General features: G+C 39.1%; 1 protein-coding gene across 1 annotated transcript in view; it reads left to right on the top strand.

Annotated features, from left to right (window-relative positions):
• Fam107b (family with sequence similarity 107 member B) overlaps positions 1-27,641 on the top strand; it is a 207,751-nt gene that overhangs the window by 74,062 nt on the left and 106,048 nt on the right. The window contains exon 2 of the mRNA XM_026410254.2: positions 14,233-14,287. Within this exon, the coding sequence (XP_026266039.1) occupies positions 14,233-14,287 (55 nt within the window). The remainder of the gene's footprint in view (positions 1-14,232; positions 14,288-27,641) is intronic.

The following is a 27,641-nucleotide window of genomic DNA, read 5'->3' as shown; positions in this document are numbered from 1 at the left end:
ACAACCAATAAAAAAATAATTTGAAGAGTCCAAATCTTCCCAACATACAAAAATGATAAATATTTAAGGAATCAGAAGTGCTAATTACTCTGACTTAATTATTATACATTGTATATATGTATCAAATCATCACATTGCTTTGTACTCCATAAATATGTACACATATTATGCATCAATCAAAAAATAAAATAAAAACTATAAAAAATTAAAAAAAAACACCTCATCACTGTCAATAACTAGCCATTTTTTTATGTTATATTATGGCTTAATCTGTGTGTTACTATGTGGTGCCTTAGAGATAAACTGACTACCTTTGCTCTGAATAGAAATATGTAACCCAGCATTTATTCTTTTTGCAGGATCTTGTTTAGAAAATCTTTATTTTCTAAACCTCAACTCTAAAACTCAAGACTTTTCACTGTTAAAAAGATATGTTTTGGGGCTTGGGTAGTGGCTCAGTGGTAGAGTGCTCACCTAGCACACATGAGGTACTGGGTTCGATTCTCAGCACCACATAAAAATAAAATAAAGGCATTGTGTCCACCTACAAAAAAAAAAAAAGATAATGACTGACTGCATCTTTGAGATTTTTGTATGGCTCTTTATAGTCCCCATGCACTAAACGACGTCTTGGGGTTGTTTCTAGCTCTAAGATCTATAACTCTGTGAACTGCTTCTATTTGTTATTACCCATAAAAGTCCCTGGCCTCATATTTTATTCTCACTTGGCACATACAAGATCATAGATGTTAATTAAATAACCTAGGCCCATGCAGCAAGACAACATTCATCCTGAAACCAGACTTGGGCTATTTGAAGCTTAGAGTTGCAGTCTCACCTTCCTTTGTTGGGCAATTGCAAACAGCATAGGTAGGCTAATGTGGCATCCAAATCAGGCAGAAGCCATGACTTTGGCACAGGGGGTAAGTAAGGTAGTTTTTAATGAGGGTATCAATGGGTCTTAAATTTGAATTCTACAGAATTTATGGGGCACTTTAAATTTACAATCATTTGTATTGCTTGCCACTCATAAAACTCCTCTTGTGTGATTAGGGTACTTTCCCTGAGGAAGCATATGGTGAAGTTGCTCTGCCCACAGGCCCAATGTGGCTAATCACAAGTAGAACAGCCTTAAATTTCAAATGTGACCCTTAAGACCCCTCCCACTAGATAGCTAAAAAGGAGCACAGTCTCCACAGAATCAAATCTTTGGTGTGTCCCTGGGGTGCATCCTGTTTTGCTTGCTCTCTCCCTCCTTTCTAAGTCCAGGGCACATGGTTAGCGGATGTCTGATTTAGCATGTGGAAAGAGGACTCCCAAAGGTGGCTTCCCCACCCTATTTCTTACTAAGTGGATATAATAACATAGATCAAACCAAAATTGTAGGGTCGCTCTTTACCTCCAAACCTGTAATTGACACATATTCACAAACACCGTTTGGTCTTGGCTGTGAATTGCTTACTCCCAGAAGACGTTGTGGTGTAGTTATGTGCAAGGGCATTAGATACAGACTTAGGTTCAAATTCGGACGCTGCCAACTACTACCTATTTAATATTGAAAGCCTCAGTTTTCTCTTCTGCACAATGAGGAGGATAATATCTATTTCACAGAGGTTTTCATAAAGAATAAATGCAATATTTTGTATAAAGCTTTCAGCTCACCACCTGGTTACGGAGTCTTTATTACTATTGAAGCTTTGATCTAAAAGCAGCAGACTTGCCACTCAACAGATGAGGGAGCTTCATCCACAGTGCAAATGCACAATGCAGAACCCTTGCTTGACCCTGCCTTGATTTTTCTCTATCTGTTCTTTCCTTTTAGCGACATGGACTTTGAGGGAGTGAGCTGGAATCGTCAACTCTGAGAGCACAGATTCCACCTTACCCATTTTCCCATTGTTCATAGATACTGAGATCACATTTTTGAAACCCCAAATTAAAATATATTGTCTCACCTTAGCAAGGCATGTTGTAGCTCACACAGTCTAAAATCCAGAAAGGATGGTTTCCTTTCCCATTGCGTTTTTTCACATGGTCAGCTATCAATGCGTGCCTGTGGAATGAATGCACCAATCAATCAGACCCTGTCATTGCCATCACTAGTGTCTATACAGCTGTTGCATCCTGCTGTCCCTGATGTGTTTGCTCTTTGCTGTATCAGTCAAGGTCCCAACAGGAAATAGTTAGCTCTCAAATTAGAATAATTCAAGGAAAGCTTAACAAAAGACTATTTTGAAAATGTGAGTGGGATGCAGAGGAACCTCCAGGGATACTAGCAACAGTGAATGGGCTGTTACCTCTCCAAGGCCCCCAGGGAAGAAGGGAGGAAGCAGAAATAGGAACCTGGAATAAAGAGCCTTTCCTGGAGAAGACCGCCTTGATGGAAGCCTGGACCTTCCGGGACTGCAGGTGTGAACAGGTGAGAGGAAAGGCTCCTCCTTCCCTCTGATCTGCTAGTGGTTCCCATTGACTGAACCCAACAGAAAGCCAGAAGCCAAGGAAGCCCTTTGATGTGATTCATCAACAGGCACAGGGAGAACGAAATGGCTCATGGACAGTCTTGGTTGTGTGCTGTATCTGAGATGCAGGGTATCTTTTTAAAGGTATTAAAAGTGAAAAATATCACCTGAGGTTTTGTTTCCGTAGGCAATTCTCTACTGGCATGCCACTGCCTCCACCTTCCTGGCATGTGCCATCTCCCTGGAGAAATCATCCTGCTTCTCATCATCTTGTAGCTCTCGGCACCTGCAGACCAGGAGGTGACCCTCCTCAGGACTCCTGAGCACCTTCCTCTTAGCTCTACCCTAGCACTTTTCATGTTGTAATGATTAGTGTCCTTTTCTGTGCTTAGTCAGTGTTCATTGAATGAATAACATTTTTTTCATACAATGAAACAATGTTTGACAATGGATGATCTTAGTTTTCAAGATTAAAGGTCAGAATCGACCCCAGTAACCTCTCTCCTCCCTTAGAGCAGTAGGCATGCTAAGACCAACAGAGAGAGTTCCAAGGGCACTGATGAATTTGAACATCTGGAGTGTGTTAGCAGTGGCTGTGGGAAGCATCAAACCAGCAGGAAGGTGTGGGTGGGAAGGGTGGTCAGACTACTGGGCGATGTCTGGAGAAAGGAAACTCCATTTTAAAATTCCTTTTAAGGGGACTTTGGCATTGCTTAAGTTTACACTCTCAAATTCTCATTGGCATCCCTTCCATTTCTGGAAGCCCTGACAAAAGAGACACTAAAAAAAGTGGCATGCACCCTGTTAGGGAGATCAGAAGCATTGACAGGAAGCTTGAAAGGCTGAACAACTTGAAATTCCTTTCCCAGACTTGGTTTGCTCACTTTTGGTCAATTATGTGCACGTGTGTGTGTGTGTGTGTGTGTGTGTGTATGCACACTTATACATTGTGCATGTGTGTGTATATATGTCACTGTAACCTTCACAGTGCAGAAGTGATTCCTTCAGGTTTTAGGCAGAAAAGCATTTATAGATGTAAAGGGAATGAAAATGGAAGGCGAGGGGGTGGGGTTGTGGCTCAGTGGTAGAGCGTTTGTCTAGCACAAGCAAAGTGCTGGGTTTGATCCTCAGCACCATATAAAAATAAATAAAATAAAGGCAATGTGTCCAACTACAACTAAAAAAAAATTTTAAAAATGGAAGGTGATAACTTCCAGACACACTTCATTGTCACCTATCCCTCCCATCTACCTACCCACCCTCCGTTTCCACTCACACCTGCTCCTTCCCTTGCTGAATTTTTCTGGGTAGTCCATGCATGCTTGAAATCGTGTCTGGTGAACTCAGTCCACAAACAATAACTATTTGCTGAGTGATCACTGTGTGCAGGGCAGCGGAATTCCATCAGTGGTGTGGCTTTTGTATTTGCATGAAAGTGCCTGAGTGAAGCCAAAGGATATATTCTGACCTTTGTAATTATGTATTTCCAAATAATAAGGTGTTGATCTTCGGTTATTCTAAAGACCTCAGGAAGATGATTTTCACACTTCCTCCCTTATTTGATTGGGAAACATCGCATGAGGATGTAGAACTCCTGATGTTTCTGTCTCGCTGGGGAGAAGATGAAGCCCAGGGGAAGTATGAATTTGATCAGGTGTACATAATTGCATTGGAGGGGAATATGGGTCTTGTAATTTTCATTAGGTGACATTGCCTTTCTAAAACAGGGTTAATGCGGATTAGTGGGAAGAACATTATTTATTCTTTTGTTGGTGATAGCCTGAAAGATGAGAGCTATGTAGTGATCCAAGGAAATCCTTAATGCTCTCCACGAGGCTTTGCCAGGTGTTTTGAGCACAAAGCTTGCTGACATTCCTAAAAAGCACTGAGTTACATGACATGACTATAATTTAAAAATCCAGCACAATTACATTAAAAGATAATATCACCTTAAAAGTTGTTGTAAGAGATGTACTTAGCAAGGACCCTGTGCATGGGTTGCCTAGGAGAATGTTAGACAATGGCTCACTGGCTCCCTGCACTGTCCCTCCATTTCTTTAGTTGATATTGGAAAAACCCTAGTTTAGCATTTCTTCCTAGGATGAATTCAGACCATACTTTAAGTTCATTTGGACAATTTATACATTGTACTTTATGTCAACTTTAGATTGAGGAGAGGTGTTTGGAAGCCAGAACTGGAGTCTGAATTTCACCACAGCTTCAGCTTTAGCAAGGACTAAAACAATTTAGGATTATGAACAAAATTCACCACCAAGTTTTTATTTATTCTGGAAGGTTCTACAGGAAACCAAAAGAATTGTTGGGTGTTACTGCCTAGGGCTGTGACTTCTGCCCACAGACATAATTGCAGCTTCCACAAATTCCAGAACTTAGAATTCTAAGTTCTGAAAGGGAGACTGATCTGGGTATGGAACCTGGAACTCAGAAAAGATCTTCTCCAGGATTCTTAGGAATGCTCCAAGGAAGTATTCATTCTACGGCAGTTTGTGGCTTCTGGCTACATCTCTCTTTCTTCCCTACTTTCTGATCTCCCTGCCTGATCTTTGAGGGAGCAACAGAAGCCAACTGGAAACTACCTCACTGTGCTCCTTGGAGGGTTGGTGAAGGATCTGGCATTGCCTATCTTGTTGGCTGTGAGGCTCAGATTTCTCATGTGGAAACTTGGGAATGCCTGTTCTGCCCATCACACAAAATTTTTGAAGGAGTCAAATGAAATTATATGTTGGACATGGTTTTATACATGGAGAGGTATCTGAGAGGAGGCATTACTAATATTTTGAACAAACATGGAGACTGAGTAAAAAAGGGTGCCCCAATTTCCAACAAACACTATTACTTTCTCATTCACACTGTATTTATGAAGTCCTTTTGGCACAATACTACGGTCTGAATATTTGTGTCCTCCATAATTTGTCTGTTGAAATGCTAACCTCCCCAAGGTGATGGTATTAGGGGCATGGGGACTTTAGCAGGCAATAGGTTGTGGGGGCAAAGTCATGATTAGGATTAGTGCTTTCATAAAAGACCCAAGAGAACTCATTCATCCCTTCTATCAGGTAAAGATTAAGGTGAGAAGGTACCACCTATGAACCAAGAAGTGTGCCCTTGTTAGACATCAAATCTACCTGTTTTGATCTTGTACTTCCTAGATTCTAGAACTGTGAGAAATAAACTTCTGTGTTTGAGAACCATCAGTCTGTAATATTTTGTTAAATAACCAGAATGGACTAGGACACACCTCCCTCTCTGACTGCATTGTATTTCTGGGTATGAATCACTAAGCCCTGCAATGCTGAAGATACTCCTTGGAGCTTCAGTTTTAGGCAAAAACTTCTGAGGGGAACATTTTTCTGTGAAACAAAATTCATTCACTTATTTTCCCATTCATTTAACACATGTTTATAGAGTGCCTAAGGATAGAACTAGATGCCATAAGAAACTGTAGAGTCATAATTTTATCTTGTCACTCATTCATGATCTATGGCATAATACCTATGGGATCTAGATTCATCAATACAGGCAGTCATCAATATAGGTGGCAATCAGTTTTACTGCCTCCATTCCCCAGCAGTTCCACAGGAGTTTACTTTAATTTGAATATTTTTGCAATCATTATGTAACTTTGAAATTTGGACCAGGAAGTTGAATTACAGTTGTAAATATTGTGTCAAACTTTCCTTTGCAACTGATTCTGAAAGTTCCATCTAGTGGTAAATGCTGTTTTGCTCTTGTGGTTTTCTTGGCCTGGGGCTCTGTAAACCTGCACACACAATGGTCTGTCTTTGAAGAAGCCTCCTCTAGCCATGAGGAATACTCACTCATTCCATTGCAGAACTACATAAACTACATTCCTCTTTACTTCAAAGCTCTCTTCAGCTAGTCCTTTCTCTAAGGATAGCTATCCAGTAATAGCTTTTTGGGGGGGCAGGGGCGGCTAAGATGAAAATTTTCAGAAATCAAAATCACACCAGCAAAGAGCTCACGTTGAAGATGGCAATGTGATATCACTGATAGCAAAAGTCTCTGAACCAGGCACATGGTATGAATTCCTCTTGCACATAGAAGCTTGTGCCCTTCTGTATAAAGGGGCACTGTGGTATCTCCCTGCCGCCCTCCCCCTTTTCTTTCAGCATAATGCCATGAATATGGAGATTCCTCAGTCAGCATGTATTCATTAAAATGAATTTTGCCTGGGGTCAGTTTTGTTGACAGTTCATTATACAATTGGGTGAAAGCTTTTAGTACACTAACCCTCTTCTTAGTGTACAATGGACATAAAACATAGTTTCCACCACTCTGCTGGAGGGGGAAGGAGAGGTGCACAATATAAATTTACTCTGTGGCAGATGCTAAACAGGCATCTTAAGTATGTTACCTATTTTACCCTCACAACAGCCCACAGACATAAGATAGTATTATCTTTGGCTCCAGATGAGGAAATTGCAAGAGAATATCATTTGGGATGTGGGATGGGGTATGATATCAGTATAGACTAGACCGCCTGGGTTTTTCTTCAGGATCCCTCACTTATCAGCTTGTGTGATCTCGGACAAGTTCTTTGATTTCTCTGACCTCAGTTTCCTCATCTTAAAAACAGAACAATAATATTTACTAAACAAATTGTGAAGCACTATAGAAACAGCACCTAACCTAGAATTTGATAATAGCAATTTTAAAATATCCATAATTAGGACTTCCCTTTACCAACACAGTATTTTAAAAAAAATTTTGTTTAGTTGTTGATGGACCTTTATTTTATTTATTTTTATTGGTTGCTCTTGACATATCATATTTCATACATTTGATTCAAGTTGGTTATGAACTCCCATTTTTACCACGTATACAGATTGCAGATTCACTTTGGTTACACATCCATTTTATTCATTTACTTATATATGGTGCTAAGAATCAAACCCAGAGCCTCAGACTTGTGAGGCAAGTGCTCTACCACTGAGCCACAACCCCAGCCCCACAACACAATTTAAAAAAATTCTTTTGTTATAGATGGATAACATGCCTCTATTTTATTTGCTTATTTTTGTACTTAGTGCTAAGATCAAATCCAGTGCCTTACCCGTGCTAGGCAAGTGCCTCTGAACCGCAGCCCCTGCCTCAACACCATATGTTTTGGAAGGTTTTTTTTTTTTTTTTTTTTGTGGATCAGAAACATTCACAGAGCTCATTAAAATTATAGACACCCAGGCCACACCCAAATTTAGGTGATCAACTTGTCCTGGTTTGCAGGGGACTTTTCTGGTTTTAGCACTGAAAGTCCTGTACCACAGAGAACCCCTCAGTCTGAGCCAATTGGTATGGCTGGTAGCCCTGCACCCATATTTATTTACCAAGCTGGAGTCTCTAACATCTCAGTCTACAAGGGAGAAGCACTGGTCATGGAGAGGGAGTAGTGTGATGGATTATGCCAGGGGTGTGGGAGATGGATGGACCTGAGTTTGAATCTCCTTTTTGTCACTTTTGGGAAATGTGACTTTGGGTGGGTTGATGGGTTTCTGGGAAACTGACTGAAATGTAAAGTGGCACTTACAGAGTTGATTAGAAAGTGCATTTGGGACTCCTCTTGTGGAAGGGAAGAGAAGGAAGCAGGGTAGGGCAGAGAGAAGCTCTGGCTATAGGGAAGTCTCAATAAGGCCTCAACCAACCTCATAGAGAGCTCTGGAGGTAGGAGGGAGGATCCTTCAGAATTGTTCTGGGTTGGAAGGAGGGGCTGGGTTTCTCACTGCCATGTCACAAGTCAGCACATGCCATCTTTCCTGGCTGCAAACCCAGCCTGGAAGGCTGACAGCAAAGGTCTCTCTGGCAAAAGTAGGAGGGTAAATCTTTCAGTACATAAGTGCCCTCCAGTAGCACATCACAGCATCTGCCACAGGGAGAATAACTTAATCCCTCTAAATCTCTGTCTCTCCATCTTTGAGACAAAATTGATGACAGCAAGTTTATCAACTCAGAAGATTGTTAATAATTGATTCACTACACAGAAAACACAGTTGGATGCTGCAAGCAATCAAGAATGTTAGCTAATATTCTATTTTAAAGTTAGAATAGGACAAAGTTTGGAATGAAGGTGGGGCTGATTCAGAAATCTTTTTGAAGGATGTCTTGTCTGATTTGATGTCTTGTCTGATTTGCCAGGAGGGACAATGTCAGACTTTTTATTGTGATATGTGTTACTGCATTGGACATTAAAATATAAAGCAGGTGAATAATTGAATTCATTCAACAATTGTTTAGTAAGCATCTGTTAATAGAATAGATCCCAAATGAAGTTTGAATTCAGAGTCATTACTCTGGATGAACGATTAATTTAATGGGCTAGACAAGGCTTAGCTATGAGATCCCATGGAAAATCAAACATGTCTTTATTAGTAGCAATGAAACATATCATGACAGAGTCTTTGGGTATAGACTTCTAAAATTAACTCCTGTAAGACACTCTTTGTGTCCATCAAAACAAGCATTAGACACAGGAAGGTTGTAATGACACTGGCACACTTTAGCACAATAACTTGCTGAAACATTTTGGGGGGTAATTTTTAATCTACATTGGGAGCTTCAAAAACACTCACCCTTGTAACTCTGGTCCACGATTATTTGAACTAAGAAAAAATAAAAAAAAATATACACTGAAAGACAGAGAGAGGTTGGAAGAAAATTCCTTAGCTGTTTGCTGGTAGGGAAACAATTATTTAAAATAAAAATTCAACTTTGTTGAAAAAGAATGGGTCATATTTGGAACACATTTTCTAAATGGAGAAAGTGGAGGCCAAGAATCAGACATAGACTTGTCCTAACGAGTGAAGGCAAATGGAACCAGCCCTCCTTAATCCTTGTTCGAGAATTCTGTTTGTCTCTCAAACTACCTTTCTGCTTCTTGGCATGATGTCTTAGAGGAAAATGTCAGCTGTAAGTGCCACAAAACCTCGAAGCCAAACTAAATGACTTGAAGTAAGTGAATGAAGTCCATATTCTTTAAAGTTTTTCTATTCTTATTTTCCCTCCCTACCTCCCTTATTTTTATTTTATTTATTTATTTACCCATCTATTTAATTTTTTATTTTTTAAATTAATGAATTAATTTATTCTAATTAGGTATATATGGCAACAGAATGCATTTTGATTCATTGTACACAATTGTAGCACAATTTTTCATTTCTCTAGTTGTATAGGATGTAGCGTCACACCCTATGTGCAGTCATACATGTACCTAGGGTAATGATGTTCATCTCATTCCACCATCTGTCCTGCCCCCATGCACCTTCCCCACCTTCCCTCCCCTTTACTCAATCAAAGTTCCTCCATTTTTCCCATGCCTCCCTGCTCCCTGTAATGGATCAGCATCCACTTATCAGAGAGAACATTTTGCCTTTTTTTTTTTTAGATTGGCTTACTTTGCTTAGCATGATATTTTCCAGCTCCATCCATTATCTGCAAATGCCATAATATTATTCTCTTTTAATGCTGAGTAATATTCCATTGTGTATATATACCACAGTTTCTTTTCCATTCACCTATTGAAGGACATGTAGGATGGTTCCACAGTTTAGCTATTGTAAATTGAGCTGCTATAAACATTGATGTGGCTGTGTTTTTCTCTCTGTCTCTCTCGTTCTCTCTCTCTCTCTCTCTCTCTCTCTCTCTCTCTCTCTCTCTCTCTCCTGCTCAACCTAGTGAATCTTTGAAAAGAAACTTATTATTACTAAAATCATACCTTGAACTCATAAGGTGTAAACCCAGGTTGTGGTTTAACATAGCCTTTTAATAAAATATTTTGTAATTAAACCTTGCAGAAAATAAGTGAAAAGTCGAATCGTTTGCCAAATTTTAATATTGGCTGAGTACCTTAATTTGAAAACCCCAAATCTGAAATGCTCCAAGTCCAAAGCATTTCACAATCTGAAATACCCCAAATCTGAACCTTTTTGAGTGCCACAAGTGGAAAATTCATACTTGATCTTATGTGATGGGTCATACTCAAAACATTAGGCACACTAAACAAATATAAAATCATCTTTTGGCGGTGTGTATAAGATATACATAAAATAAATGAATTTCAGTTTTAGACTTGGGTCCCATCCCTCAAGGTGTCTCATTATGTATCTACAAATATTCCAAAAACATCTGAAATCTGAAATACTTCTGGTCCCAAGCATTTCAGATAAGGAATGCTCAACCTTGTCAACACATCTGGGTCATGTTTGATTAAACCAGCATTGTAAAACACATAAGGGAGAGTGAGGGAGAGAAGCCCATGATCATCACACATGACTCCCTTCAAGAGCTAGGGTGTTCACATTGTGGCATCAGCTAGGACTCATCCTATTAGAAAGGACAGAAAACCTAATATACATTGGATTTATTTTTAAAAAATGTATATGTGTGTGTGTGTATGTGTGTGTATGTATACATATACACACATATTTTAAAACTAAGTGTTTTAGCTGACTTATACTAAAAAGTCTAGTTAAGCTTGTTTCAGGTAAGGCTGAACTGGGGGATTGACTGATATCAGAACACAGCATCAGTTCATCTCTTGACTTCTGTGGTGTGGAACCCAGTCTCAGCATTTTGCTTTTGAGAGCAAAATGGCAGCCACAGCAGCAATTTCCGCCCCAACAGTTGTCTCAGGTTTCAGAAACAGTGGATACCAACAGAAATCATATTCCCCGAAATCCAGAGAAAAATCTGATTACTTCTCATTATCCCTAATTGGGTCACATGACTATCCTGTACCAATCAGAGGAAAATGCAGCATACTGATGGGCACAGGCCTGGGTTACATGCTTAACCTCTGGAGTCAGTTTTGTGAACCACATGAAAGCACAGGAACCAGAGCTCCTTAAAAGTGGGAAGGGATAGTTTTAAAGATGAAATGAGACTTCCCTTATTAGATAGTGAATGAATGCTAAGCAGCAAGATCAACAGATGTCCATTACAGTTGGGTTGTTGTCATTTTACTCCAGCATTGCTGGGAAAAAGCTGCTAAGAACAAACTCAGCAAATCACAGATTTGAATTGAAGAGCAGAGACACATGAATCTACAGAGCTTAGCTACTTTTCTCTAAATAGAACATAGTTTATACTATCAAAGACAGATGTTTATTTATTCTGTGCTGAGCATGCTACAGTAAAGAGGATTCCAAAGATCCTTCCCTCTGCAGATTGCAGATTGTTGGGGGTGGGGTTTTCAACTCTTACTATAGGGAAACTTGGGGGGACTCATTAGAATGGGGTAATAAATATGTTTGGAGAAAACTAAAAGGCTATGTTTCACAATTCTGGAATTCAGAGCCATAAAAAATAAGCATTTTCATTAGCTCAAAGGACAGAAACTTTTATGTACGAAACAACTTTATTTGGATAATTTTGGCATCTCAAGAGACTTTCCCTGTGGCTATATTATAAAATAACTCCTTATGTCGTTAGTATATATTATCCCGTTGGGCCTTGTGAAGCAAGAAATTACTTGCTGTGTTTAGTTGCTATGCTATGGGCCTTTTCTATAATTTTCATGTTCTTTTGTATATTATTAATTCGCACCCTTTCTAGAAATGCAAGTTTGAAAGAAATTTTCATTAAAATTTCTTATAATCCATAAATTTGAGATAATTGAACTGAGTCCTTGTTTACCCAAATTGCCTATGCTCAAACTATTTCATGGGTTTTAAAAATAAGACAAATTTTTGGGATTGGTCTCTGATGATGAACGCTGGAGATGGTTTTTATCTCTGGAAAAACACTTGTTCCCAACACAGGTGATATCAATTCTTTTATGAGCTGGTACTGATCTAATGAAACTAATCTTTATGAAGAAAAAAAGTGAATTTCTTTCTTACTAATTGAGCTTCAGTATTTGCTGGAGTTGGATCCTGATGAGCTATTATCCAGGAACTGGTAAGCTAAGCACAACTTTGGAAGTGTTTCTATGGTGGACAATATCATTTTTGGAGTTCCATTTTTTCATTTTGGCTACAGAGTACACAGTTATCATAGGAAATCCCATTCCCATATGCTTATTGTGGTCTAGAATATCCTCTGTTGAGCTAAATTTTTAAAGAACAAAGTGTGTGCAGAAAGTGTTCCAGATTAGGAAGGAAGCTGCAAAGGCACTGCTTGGGGTAATTTAAGGGATATTAGAAGGGATCCTGCCTAAAGAGTAAGATCCCACAAAATGGCCCATAATAGTACTTAAAAATGTTTAATGAAAGGAAAAAAATAAATGAAAGAATCAGCATAAAATCATCCTTCAGCAAAACTAGAGAGGTTAGAGAAATATCCCTTAAGCATCCTCCTAATTTACCTCCCTTACTTCTATCAGGGTCTACTTTTATCAGCATTACAGCAGTGACAGTTGTCATTGAAGAATATCAGGTCCTGTGATGTTTGGAATGGTTATTATAAAAAATAATAATAGCAAATGCTGGTGAAGATGTGGAGAAAAAGGACTCTCATAAGCTGTTGGGAATGTAAATTAGGATAACCATTATGCATAACAATATAGAGATTCCTCAAAAAACTAAAAATTCAACTATTATATGATCCAGCTATCCCACTTCTGGATATATATTCAAAGGAAGTGAAATCAGCACATCAAAGAGCTCCCTGAACACCCAGGTTTATTGTGGTACTATTCATAACAGCTAAGATATAGGATCAACCTTGGTATCTGTCAAAAGATTAATGAATAATGAAAATGTAGTGACACACAATGAGATATAGTTCAGTCATAAAGAAAATGAAATGCTGTCATTTGCACAAAATGGATAGAAACTGGAGGACTTATTTTTACTTATGTTAAGTGAAATTAGCCAGACACAGAAAGATAGGTACTACATGCTCTGTCTCATATTTGGAAGCCAAGAAAAGTCAACATGGACCTAGAATAGTGATTACCAGAGGAAGAGAGGGAGAGTGGATAAGGGGAGGTTGGTTTTGTTAAGGCATATTCTATGCATGAGTTTGAAATATCATATTGAGCCCCATTAATATGTACAATTAATATGTGTTAATAAACAATAAAATATAATAGTAAGGACCATAATACCAGGATTCAGAGGAGAAGGTAAATATCCACCTTTCCAGAGATAAAAATAACTGAATAATGCTAGAACTTTCAAAAGTTCATGTAGTCTGTAACAATGTGGAGTGCACGCCTGTAATCCCAGGGATCAGGAGGATGAGGCAGGAGGATCGTGAGTTCGAAGTAAGCCTCAGCAATTTAGCGAGAACCTAAGTAACTTATGGAGACTCTATCTCCAAAGAAAAACTAAACAGGGCTGGGGATGTGGCTCAGTGGTAGAGTGCCCCAGTACAAAAAAATATAATAATACATGGATTCAGCTCCTTGAATTATGAATCAAATATAATTTTCTTTGTTCCACCATGCTGGAAGAACTCCTAGAGAGGTTTATTGCCACCGTGTCTAAGTAATCAGTGTCCCCAGATGTGTAGTTCCAGAGGATCCCTGGGTTGTGCTACTCAAGGGTCAGATTCATTGATACTTCCATGTGAATGGCACCCCAGAGGTGTGTAACCCAGTACTCCCACAGATATGTACTCAGTATTGAATATTTATGTTTTGCTTGTCCAAAATCTCAGCACTTTGGGGATCAGTCTAATTTTCTCAGATTTTGATTTCATATTAATCAGTAGTTTTGAAAAAAAAAGTCTTTCTATAAATTAATGCTTTATTTTTTACTTTCTTTCTGCTTTTCTGGTTTGTGGGGCTGGCACTTAGGAAGAAGAATTCCAAGAAGATAAGTGCCCCAAGTTGGAGCAGAAGATGACATCAGGTAGAGTCTACTCGGTGTGAATCCTTTTCTGGGCTGCTATTGCTGACAGCAGGACTCAGAGCATTCAAAAGCTTGAAAATTGCAAAGGAAAAATTGTATGTTCCAAATGATTGGAAACACTACTAGAAATGTCACTTGTGATGTATTCCAGCCACAACATCTGGGCAATCTTGTTGTGAAACAGAAAATAGCTTGTTCTCTTCTTTGTCTTTTTTCTTTCATTGATTACACTTCTTGATGAACAAATACTTGCAAAGTAGATGATGATAAAGAAATTCCAGATTCAGTAATGCTAAAATAAGGAGTTTGGTTACTTACTGAAATGCTTATGATTATCTTAGAAAATATTCTTTAGATAAGTTTGCTTTAGAAGTTAGTATATAATCAAATTTGTAGCTTTGCTAAAGCTATTTACCCTGTGATAAAACTTCCTATGAGATAATGTGGAAAGAAGTTAAAAGTCGTTTATAATTTAGTTTAAGATTAAGGTCAGGGAAGATAATCAGAAATAAACTATAAAATAAGCTATAAAAATAAACATTAGTTGAATGGAACTAATAATAATGAAAGCTCAATTTTAATACCTTCATCTTCTATTTTCCAATAGCTTCTAGTTTTGTGTTTTATATGACTCAGTATTAGAAGATGACTCTAGAGGTATTTGTTGCTGGAAGAAACTTGTATTCTTAGAATTTCATGGCAACCAGGGAGCAGGATTAAGAAATTGGAAATAGTAATGGAAAGAATATGCAAAGTGAGGGGAAAGTGGCACCCTGCTATGGTATGAGTGGGGAAGAGAGAAGCAGCTATTAGCCAGCTCCACCATTTCCTCTATACCTGTTCTCCCCCTGCCAGGTGACCTGTTCTGGGTTGAGAGCAAGCATTACTCTAGTTTGCTGCCTCTTCCTAGGATTCTGTCCCCTTGTATATCCTCATATACCTGGCTCCTCACAGCTCAAATGTCCTGTCCTACAGAAAACTTGTGGACCACATTCACATTCCTCTGAATCACTCTTCAACTCTGACTCATTTAAAACTTTTTTATAATGCTTATTCTGACTCAAAATCATCTTTCTATTGATTGGTTTAATTCCTTATTGTCTTCTAGAGAGCAGGGACATTGCCTGTATTGTTTAATGGTATCCTTGGCACGTTGGATAGAACCTGGAACATAGTAGTCATTCAGTAAATTCTTGTTAAATGAATCCCTTGTGTCCATTTTCATTCTCTGGAACGGGGACTTCAGTGGGGCAGGCTTTATGTGGGCCCACACTATGCCTATTTTAGATTTGGGGATTATAAAAAAAGAATAAGATATGGCACTAGTGCTCAAAAGAGAGAGATGTCCAAGAGAGAGTGTTTACAACACAAGAAAAAATGTAAAATGTAGGTTGTAGAGGAAGCCAAGGCTGTGGAAGCCTTCCCTTCACAGAGCTTGCTGTTAAAGAGGGCCTGTAAATCACAGACACAGGGAGCTAGGGCAAAGGCAGAATATAGTACACATCAAAACTGAGAAAGGAGTCGGCAGCTTGTGAGCACTAAAGAGGTGGGATGAATGCAATTTGGAGGATTCAGGAAGTTTTCTAAGAGAATGAGACATATAAGCCAGATCTTGAATGATGGAAATTCATTCATTCATGAAGAGAGTTACATTAGCTGGGGTATTAATACATGATAACCAAATTCTGTACATTGAATCCATAGTGGTATATTTTTGGAGTTCCACATTTTTAAAAAATTTTTATTTTGGTTGATGTCCTATTGCTTAGGCATCCGACACCTTATCCTGAGATCTATGCTTGCAAGGGCCACCCAGGAGCCAATGACAGTTCCATTATTACCTGTCCTTTGCTCTCTAATAATTTAGTAGAAATCTCTATATATTTGATGGTTTCTTAGTAAGTAACTTGCTTGTGATTAATGCTGACCCAGAATCAGGTGGTATTTTCCACAGACTCCATGAAGTCTTGCTGAGTGGAAAGGGTAAAATCTTTTTAAAAGTGAACTTTGATCCTTTATTGAAAATACCATTTCAAAGATGTATTGCATCCTTTGCACACAATATTTGATGCAAAAATAAAGAAAAGGACACAAAACTGAACATGGGTTATGCTTGTAACTATGCAACCAGCTAGCAGGATTAAGAAATTGGAAATAGTAATGGAAAAAATATGCAAAGTGAGGGAAAAGGAAGAATGAGGCAGTGGACCCATGAAAGACGATGTTATGTTGGGTGGATGATATGTGGAGGAAGTTTTCCCTACTTGAGAGTTCCTTTGACATGACCAGGAACAATATTTTTACTGATGGCAGCAAAGAGGAGGTATCATGCCAAAGAGAGAGAACTATTTGTCAGCAAGCCATGATTTGAAGTCCGAGAGGGTAGCTCTCCGAGGATAAGCCAGTTATTGGAAGTAGCTGAGGACAGGGACAGAAACCAGTGATATGTTTTCACTTGAACTTATGCATCATTTGCAGCAGTTGCTACACCAGAAGAGAAGCACTCTTTCTTTCTGTATTAGTTAGGGTTCTCCAGAATAAAAAAACCCATTAGGGTATAGATTTGGTAAGAGATGTACTATGAGGAACTGTCTCATGTGATTATGGAGGCTTTTAAGTCTGTCACTGTGAACTGGAGTCCCAGGAAAGCTGGTGGTGTAACTCTAGTCAAAGTTCAAAGGCCTGAGAACCAGGGGAACCCATAGAGTGAGTCCCAGTTGAGGGGCAGTGGAGGACTAATGTCCCAGTTCAAGCAATCAGGCTGGAAGTAAAGGAGGTGACTCCTTCCTTCCTTTACCTTTTCTTCTATTCTGGCACTCAACAGTTTGGGTGACACCCACCCATACCGCAGAAGGCAATCTACTTTAGTCTGTCCACCAATTCAAATGCTGATCTTACCTGAAAACATCACCAGAGATGCAACCAGAAATATCATGTAACTTGAGCACCCCTTGGCCCAGCCAAGTTGACCTAGAATGGACCATCACACTTTGCCTGGGAGCCTCTTTCCTATTGGCCTTTCCATGATTGTGTTTCTTTTCCCGAGTTTTTATGGTTTCTCTGCCTTTTATTTTGGAGAGGAAGTTTTAGGGTGAACCTTTGCTTCATCTCTTTCTATTCTGCTGAAAGGTTCTGAGAACAATAACCAACCATTCTGAATTCCTACAATAGTCTCTGTGGGCTTCAATAGTAATTAGATAAAAAATTGAATATTTCTTGCCTAGCTTGGAGACTCAGGTTTATAATTAACACAGATAAACTACAGATCATGCCCCTACTGATTTTATTTGTAGTCAAATGAGTAGAAATTAGTACCAGTTTTGTAGAGAAAGAAGGATAGGAACAACCTTACACAGGTGGAATATCATATCTTCACTTGTTCATTTATTCCCTTGTGGGCAGGGAGATGAATGATTTGGCTAACTGTGCTTTCTTGAGAGAATTCTTTAAAAATGAATTGCATTCTTTCTGGTGGCTATGTTTCAAAAAAAAGTAAAACGTGTTTGAAAAATGTTGGCTCCATTTCACCATTCCTCTTACCCATGTATTGCTTTAGAAATAGGCCAAGTATTTTTGCATGCTGAAACAACTTACAAATGAATTTAAAATTCAAGACGATCTTTCGGAATCTTGATTATTTGTGCTGTCAGGGCCTCAAAGATTGCAATACTCGATAATCTGTAAATTAAAGCCTTTTTATGGTTGGTCAAAGGGTGTCATCAGAATCCCTCTTTTTGTTAAAGGTCACCAGGAGCAGAGTGAGGCCCAGCACATTTTCGGAGTTCATTGTGCATGTCATTTGCACTGAGTTAAGTTTTCATTTCCTGTGGTTTTTAGGTTACTTAAGGGTGAAGTAACGAACCCTAAACCGTTAGAACTCGTCAACCAAAAATGGACACAATGAGGAAAATTATATATGTATTTTTGTAACTTCTGTGGGGAAGTGAGACCAGGATTACATCAAGCAGCCTTCATTGCTGCCTGTAGCTTGACATTCGCAGAGGTAAAACTTCTGCCTGGGCAAAACCCATTTCTGATTATTCAAAGTGTCTGTTTTTACTTTCATGTCATGGTAGAACAGTCCACAGGGAGACTTCCACAGGGACCAACTATATTTCGGTCACATATCCCCTTCAACTATGCAAAAACAGAATGAATAGGCAACTCTTCAGATGGGGAGGTTAGAAAAAAGGAAGGGAGATGGACTTCATCTTAAATTTCTCAGAAAGCATGAGGATTAAGGGCAGGCTTTTCATTAGAGATAATACTATTGGGGATTGTGGATGGTTTTGGGGGAAGACCTGGTTCCTAACTCCTTTCTGGGACTCTGTTCTACGTGGCTCACATCCTCACCTCATACCAGATCAGTGCTCTCCGTGAGATCTTCTTTAGCCTGTATCTATAAATTTGCAGACTGTCCTGCAATTCTTATATCCTGGCTGGACTTGTGTTTCTAAAACCACTGACAGTTATCCAACACACTGTAGAGTGTATTTGCTTTTTGTCTTCCTCCCTGCTAGAGGGTAAGCTCTAAGGATGTGGAGCACTTTGCATGCCGCTGCCTGACTACTAGCAGGTGTTCAGTACATATTTGTTGGGTGAGGCCTGAATGCTTGTTCCTCTCTCTTAAACTCTTGCTAAAGCAATTTGATTAAGCAGAAATGGAACATGGCATCATTTTTTATTTATTTTTTATTTTGCTTTAGTTCCCAAGTCCTCCTGGAATGCATAAGAACCCAATATAAGTAGTTTGACTGAGTATGAGTGCATGAATAAACGATGGATAGGCTCACAACATAGCCTGTGATGGAAAAACGGGTTCACTCTGTATTTAACAGGTAGGAAGTGAATCATCGAAGCGAGAGATGAGTTGGACATGAACCTTGCCTTCCAGAAAGCTGAATGTTCTTCCTTTACCAGGAGTTTATTTTCTTCCTGTTCCTTGAACTGTAGGACAGACAGTCTGAGGGTCCATAGGAAACCTTTTATGGGAGAAAATGTTACTCAGGTTGTAGATGACTCAGTGAAACCCAGATACTCCACACTCCTTTAGGAGATTTATCTATCATAATTTTATTTTAGCCTATGGAATCACGTTACTTTGTCTCTATTTTGAATAATAGCAATTAGATTTTTGCTATCAAGTAAATCTTTTCAAGAAATGAAGGTGGCAACATGCATGTTGTTGAAGAACACAATCTTGAGAAAGGGATTTAGTCCCAATCCCAAGGGTTTAATACACAACTGAGCAGGAGGCCATGGGCTCTAACACATATCTATAAAGAGATGCTTCTAGAATTTACTTACACATCTTGTACTGTGAGTAGGAGAAAGATACTTTTATCGCCTACATTTTCTCCACTGGTTAAATCCATTAGAACGGCCTTTCACTTTGAGGAGATACTTCTCTAGTGACCGGATGTGGGGGTAATGTTTATCTTTGGCAGGAGAAGATGGCAATGCCATGTTTAGCACCTGGGGTGAAAAGAGACTTCCCGGCCTATTACAGGTGTGCCAGTCTGCTTTCAGCCCACTGCCATTTTGCATTCAGAAGGCATCAACTAATGAAATAGGGTTTTAAAATTCTCAGCACTCTCCTAGGCCAAACCTATGAAGAGATATTACCACCCATGGCTCTGAAAACATAGCACCTACTCTCCATGGGGTTACTCAGAAAGCAGTCTGCTGTTTCTTCCTCTCTTTATGGGCAGAGAGCTAATTGTTTTCAGATTTTTTTTCAATTCAGGAAATCCAGCAGACCACTTATTGTTCATGAATGGGAAAATGCCAAAGATAAATAAAAATGAGGATTTGTTTTAGTGCTCCATATCTAAGATACACCTGATATGCTGTTGATTAAGTGGGTTCCTGTGCCTTACAGAAGAGCTGAGATGTACCTGTATAGTAAATTGAGACACAGCCAGGAGACACCTTGGTGGCTTCACTGTATACTCTATTACACCTGATTTTGTGTTTGTTAACAAAATGGGAGTAGAGGCATGGAGCTTTCCAGAAGTTTAAACACAAGGTGCATCAGATACCAGGAATGAAATTTTCAGTGTTGAAACTTAGAGCAGAACTGCCTGACTTTTTTTATGCGGCCAGATCCATTTCTCTATATCATTCTCTTTCAATATTTTCTTCTTGTTTGCTTAAAATTGAATGTTTTCCCTTTGTAAAAATCTCTTGGAGAAGGAAGTGTTGTGAAGGTGACATTAACACACCAAGTCAGAAGAAGCAAAGCAATGGTCTATATGTAAATGTTTCCCTCCTAGAGGAACCTCTCTACCACTTCCCACTTCTCACTTCCTTCCCCCATGTAAGAATAAAAATATGGAGGTTATATTGCTTGCTATGGATTTGGATGCCCAGCCAGCTTTCTCTTTAGAGAAGTGGATGTGGAAAATAGAAATCATCATCTAGAAGTTCCAAATGCAGGTCACAAATGTTCATAACAGAAAAAAAAATACAAAGTTTTCCAATCTGAAAGACTGTTGTTGATGTCATTGTTATTTTTGCTCCTTAGCCATGTTTCCCTGAAAACATCTGAAATGAAATTTCTGCCCCAGAGATCCCCGTAAAGTAGTTTCTTTATTTCCGCCCTCTCTCCACATTCTGGCTCTGCTTGGCTTTGCAGCCCCCATACCTTAGCGTATATCTCGATGTTTCCTTGTATGATCAGCGATTATTCCAGAAATGTACACATATAGGAGGGACAGAAGGCCAGCAATGTGGTTGAAAAGTCATAAAGGAATTTGTCCCAAAGTTATTTGGCACCGCACTTTATGCAATACTGAGAAGACGTCCCTTGTCCATATCAAAGGTCAAGCATATGGGAGAGATGAAGTTGACACGTGTGGCTAGTTCTCACATCCTGTGTCCCTTGGCTCTTCACTTTGGTGCACACACTGTTCCTACTTCAGCACTTGCGTGCCTCTGACTAAAGGCCTTCTCTTACCTACCCCAGAGTTTTCCCTAATCTCTTGGGGAACAGCCCTCAACCAATCACTGATGGGACTTGGTGGATAAATACTCCCGATCCCTTGTGCTTGGGTCCAGAACTGGTTCCCAGTTTTCCAGCTGGGTCAAGCCTAGTCACTTTCAGGAGAAGAAACAACCCTGTGACAGAACTTTTCCTCCCCTGTGTCACCTGTCCACCTTCAACTCCCACCTCAGCTGCTTTCATCTGATTCCATGTCTCAGGGCATGCTTTTGGGGGAACCCAAGCTAAGAGAAGGTCCCTTTTGAGGCTCACTGATTGAACATAACCATAATATTTGAAAGCATCCATGAGCTTAGCTGAAATGGCAAAAATCCTTTAAAAATATTTTTTAAAACTTTCAAACCTTTTGAGTGGATTTGAATCATAATAGCATTTATTTTCTAGCTCCCAAGCATGGGCCCTAATACTTACCCTAATTGCTGATTGGTTCTGGGTGAACTCAAATAGTCTTATTCTCTGTTTTGAGCCTGTTTTATTTTTTAAAAAACACAGCTCAGGAAAGAATGCATCTGGTTTCTCATCCTTTATCACAGTCAGAATGAGTGAAAGAGATAACAACATACAACAAAGTTACAAAAGCATTTCTCAAATGAATTATGGCTTTCTTGTTAACAATAAATTTGGGCTATAATTAACATTTAGGGGTAATATGCAGTGTATGCTCCTCACAGATATCAGAAAACAGTAAATGATACTGAGAACCCAGAGGTGACTGTAACTGCTTAAGGCTGTTCTAAACAGGACAAACTCATTTTGTAGATGTGTTTTGTTTGGCTTGCAATTAAAAAAAATTTTTTAACAGGTTGCCAATGTTTAACAACTAGAAAATTTTATGTGAAATATAGGTTCCAATTTCTTTTGAGATATTTTAAGAACCAGCCAAACCAGGCCCTCATTCCTAAGTAATAATAAATAAAACTCAGTAGAGTTGCCTTTCCAGCAGCTCCCTCCCCATCCTGCCTCACCCCTGCAGGCATTTGAGGATTAAGCAAGCCCCTGGACTGAGGTGTGAGGAGAAATGCAAGAGGAAAAGGAAGAAACACAAACAAATAATAACCTTTATCATTTCCAGGCAGGAAAAAACTCTTACCACATGCTTCCAGTTTAATAAACAATATCATGTGGTTTTGCTCCCTTATCAGAAATCTCTTCTTTGGTGGTGATCTGAGGAGCAGGTAAGATGGAGTGGCGGCCGTTGCTATGGAAACAGAGGAGGAAATGCTAGCATCAAGCTTGTGAGCGCTTGCCTTGCCTCTGCCAGCGATCTTTACACAAAATTCCCTGAAGCTCCCTGTAGTTGCATTTTAAAATTTTACTCAGTGTAAGGGGTGAATGTTATACTATCAAAAGGCTCTTCATGATTTCGGTAATGGAGGATTTTGCACTGTGAAGAGTACCACCAGGAAATGCAATTTCTTAATGGGTGGGCGTGGCTGGAACACTAGAAATACAGTTCTAGCTTTGCCCTGATGACCCAGGGAATTGGAGGTCTCAGGGAATGCCCTGGGCCTGGGCTTCTCTCCTACGCCTTCTTCTTTTAAGGGAAGTGAGAGGCCACTGCATGCTTCTGACAGCGTTGGAGTAAAGAAAACACGCTGCTTCTGCTCTTGCTCAGCAAGGCTGATGATGCAAAATCACCTAGGGAGCATTAGCCTGTCTGGCTGTGTGCTTGATGATCATGACAATTTCAGTTTTGCTGTCCAAGGAGAAATGGACAAAAGGGACCAAACTGTTCTTGGCTTTTTTCTGAGTCATGGAAGCAGAAAAGATCAAAGAGACTCAAAAAGTCAGGGCATATTTTGCAAAGACCTGATTCTAGTATTTGGCTTGCATAGTAAATAAGGTGGCATCAGTCCACTGGATCCATGTGTTCAGCAAACATTTATGGAGCCTTCCCTTTGTGTTGGGCGTTGAGGTAGGGCTGTAAGCTATGCCTACTTGGTTTTATGTTCAGTCAGAGCCAGTTAACCCTCATAACCCTGATGACCATGTTTCCAAAACTTTGTGCCTTGAAATTTTTTTTGTGCCTAATTTTTTTGTGGCTGTCCTGCTCTATGTAGATTTATAGTATGTGTTTTATTCTAATAACTCAAGAAGGCATTAAAAATGAATAACTGTATGATTTTTTTCAGGTGACTAAAACTTCCTCAGCTTCTTACCCGGTCTAATCCATTGATTTTGTCCTGAGTTAATCTGGCCTGACTGCCAAACTGAATTTCTGTAATTTCTGGAGCATATTATCCTAACTGGTCTTTTCTGACAGCTGAACACAAAATATTTGGTCCCCCTCCCAGATTTGATACTATGAAAACAACAATAGCTAATCTTTATTACTTCTTGTAATGCATGAGGCACTGGGCTGAGTCTTTGTGTGCATTTCTTATTTAATCCTCTTAACAGCCCTAGTAGTAGGACTATTTGACTCCCCCTTTACAGATGGGCAGGTTTAAGGTTAAAAAGTTAGCTTATCCAAGGTCATATAGCAAGAAGGGCATGGCACCATGACTCAATCCAAGGCTGGTTAAGACCAGAAACATTTTAACTTTTTGCCATTTTACTCTGCAAAACTCAAGTCAGTCTTCTGGACACACTTTAGTATTTCTGAGCAGTACCATACTGAGAGGGGTAATTTTATATCCTTCTGGTCTGAGTGAATTTATCCACAGGGATCTGTGATCTGGTCCCATTTAGAAAGGTTAACCCTTCTGTTTTCTTATAAAGAAGGAGCTCTGAGGGATGGTGAGTTCTTGGAATTTCCCCTGAGCATATAAAGTCATGCTTTGATGGAGGTGAAATGTAGAAATGAGTATCACTTTTTTCTTTTAAATTTGGTGAAGGTGATTATCTGTGTTTTAACTTAACTCTAACTTAACTCTAATAGGACATCATATTTAAATCTGGTAGAATCAAAGACAACAACAAACATGCCCCAAAGTTGACTCTTCTCTCTGATGGATCCTGGCTTCAAACTTTAAGGTCATGTAGGATGCATGGTTCCTTTGCAGTATTTCTCGTATCTATTCCAAATTTTCCAGTTTTGCAATCACACTCTAGTTTTAGACATTGTTCCCTCATATCTAAACCATCTTAAGAGTTTCCTAACTGGCCTTTCTGTGTCTGAGTTTCACCTGTCCTTATAAATCTTACACATAACTGTCAGGGTATCTATTCACAAAAATCACACCCAGGCTTGAATGTCCAAGTTATATTCTGTAGTGTCAATGAAGTAACGAAGTACATACCAAGATGTAATCTCTCCAGTGCCTTTCTTATGGCCTATACTTTTCAGTTATGTGAGGATATATCTTATCTCTGGTGACAGCGGTGGGTCAGTTGTTTCTATTCATATTATCTTAGCCACAGCATCCAGATATTACTGGGTGCAATTACAGCCCAGCCATAAAACTACATTTCCCAGCTCCCTTAGAAAGTGAGCTGGCCAGTCATATATATATATATATATATATATATATATATATATACTAAAGTATGTAGATGTATGTGTTAATTAGGTTTTCATTGGTGTGGCCAAAATATCTGACAAGAACAACTTAGAGAAGGAAAAGTTTATTTTTAGCTTACAGTTTCAGAGGTTCAGTCTGTGGTTGGCTGCCTCCATTGTTCTGAATCTGAAGTGAAGTAGAAGCATCATGGCAAAAGGACATGGTGGAGGAAAGCTGTTCAACTCATGGTGGCCAGAAAACAGAGAGAAGGATGAGCCAGGAGAACAAGATATAATCTCCAAGGACATGCCCTAGTGACCCCCTCCTCTAGCTATGCCCCACCTGCCCACAGTTACTACCCACTAAGTCTATTCAAACTAGGATGGACTGATTTGATCACAGCCCTCCTAATCTAATCATTTCACTCCTGAACTCCCCTGCATTAACAGGAGCTTTATGTTTTTGTGGGGGTTGGGGGAGACCTCACATCCACACCACTGCAAGATGTGTCTTCATTTGATTCCTCCAGAACTAGGTTTGGAGACAAATATTCTCATACACCTTTTTTATTTTGGACACAGTTTCTGCAAGTGCAAAGTATAGAGAAATGTGAGAGAATAGGAGGAGGGTGGCCTAGGAGATTTTAGTTATTAGGAATTAGCCACTGGGTGGCTGGAGTTTCATTTTACTGGGGAACTTTGGGATGTACACCTCAGGTGCTATGAATTTCCTCCACTATTTCTAATTCTTTTAACAGCCCACTTTTCCTTAATTTAGAGTGGTGCATGCTGAAAAGATAAGAACAAAGGAATACAGCTGGAGACCTTTTTTAAAAAATATTTTCATTTTTACTATGAGCAAACATTACTTCTTTTTTTTTTTTCCTTTTTCTTTTTTGTGTGCTGGGGATTGAACGCAGGGCCTTGTGCATGCGAGGCAAGCACTCTTATCAACTGAGCTATATCCTCAGCCCTAAGTATTACTTCTTAAAAATTCAGTGATGTAACAAAATGTGGGGTACTCCTAATGCTATGGAAAAAGTAAGATATAAAATTTGGAGTTGTAATGGTAGCTACGGAACATGAAAACCAAGACAGAGCTTTACAAAATGGAGGAAATACTCCAGAATGCAGTTGTTCACCCTCATAGCCCCAGTTCCTAGCACAATAAATACATAATACATAATAAGTACTTGCTCTTCTTAAGTGAGTATTGAAATTTAAGGTGAATTCATCTGTTTTCCAAATTTACAGGAGGTCCTGTAGCTTTCATAATGCAAAAAGAAAAGTAATGTATTCAAATAAGACAGATTTCACAGCCTTCAAGCAGACTTTAATGTTTCTAGAAAGACTTCAGAAGTACCGTGTACTACAAAAGGGCTTCAGGGAATACACCCTTCCCCCTCCTTCCTGTCAGAGCATTGGCAGGATACTGGAGGCAGCTACCCTGGATCAGGTGGAGAACTCAGAGATGAAACTATGTTTCAGCACAGTGGAGGAAAAACATGGGAGCTTGGGTCTCTCATGACCACGGAGAAATAATACAACTGTAGACTGTCTAGCTGTAGGCTTCATTTATGCACAAGAACCAAAAAATGAAACCCACTCTCTCATCTGCATCTTGGGTATTTGTGTTTCTTGTTATTTGTAGCCAAACCTAATCCTTACTGTATTTCTCTTACAATCCTGGAAACTTCTCTCTCTCCCTCTCTCTCTTTTTGTTTGTTTGCAAAGGTATTTATTTCTTTGTTTTCCTTTTTTAAATCATCTCCTTCCACTTTTGTCTCTTTTTAAAAGTTTTTTTAGTGCATTATACTTATACATAATAGAGGGGTTAATTTGACATAATCATAACTGCATAGCTTGCTCATTCTCACTCCCCAGTACTTCACCTTTCCCTCCCTTCCTCCTTCCCCTTGACTCTCTTCCTGTATTCTTCTGGTTTTCTATTTATATTTCATTTTTTAAATTGATACATTATACTTATACATAAAAGTGAAATTCATTGCAATGTATTCATATGTGCATACAGCATAAGTTGGCCAATTTCATTTAATGGATCCAGGGAAACCTCAGCTTCTTCAAAGATAAATGATCAAAGCAGTGTGATAGAGCGCAGTGATAGAACTCATGCCTGGCGTGGGCAAGGCCCTGGATTCAATCCTCAGCACAAAAGGAAAGAGAAGAGAAGAGGGGAGGGGAGGGGAGAGGGACAAAAGGAAATGGATCTATTCTACTGTTTTCCTTTTTGTTTTCTCCTTATTTCTCTATAATTTCTGCAAAAGAGAGAAAAAATTGACTTTCTGAACCTGGCATATTTCACTTAGTGTGATGTTCTTAAGTTCCATCCATTTACCTGCAAAGAACATGATTTCATTCTTTATGCCTGAGTAAAACTCCATTTTGTATATATATGACTTTTCTTTATCCATACATCTGTGGACAAACACCTAGGTTGGTTCCATAACTTGGCTATTGTGAATTACATTGCTATAAACATTGGTATGCATGTATCATTATAGTACTCTGATTTTACTTTTTTGGATAAATACCAAGGAGTGGGACAGCTGGGTAACATGGTGGTTCCATTCCCAGCCTTTTGAGTAATCTCCATACTGCTTTCCAAAGTGGTTGTAGTAATTTGAAGTCCTTCCAGCAATGTATAAGTGTGCTTTTCCCCCTGCATCCTTGCCAACAATTATTGTTATTTGTATTCTTGATGATTGCCATTCTAACTGCAGTGAGATGAAATTTCAGTGTAGTTTGGATTCACATTTTCCTGATTGCTAAGTATGTTGAACATTTTTTCATGTCTTTGTTGGCCATTTGTGTTTCTTCTTTTGAGAAATGTCTGTTTGGATCATTTACCCATTTATTAGGTTATTTGTCTTTTGGGGTGGTAAGGTTTT

This window comes from Urocitellus parryii, chromosome 9 (assembly GCF_045843805.1).
Source record: "Urocitellus parryii isolate mUroPar1 chromosome 9, mUroPar1.hap1, whole genome shotgun sequence".
Classification (NCBI taxonomy): Eukaryota; Metazoa; Chordata; class Mammalia; order Rodentia; family Sciuridae; genus Urocitellus; species Urocitellus parryii.
Note: the sequence above shows the minus strand (reverse complement) of the source record. Positions and strands in the feature narration are given on the sequence as shown.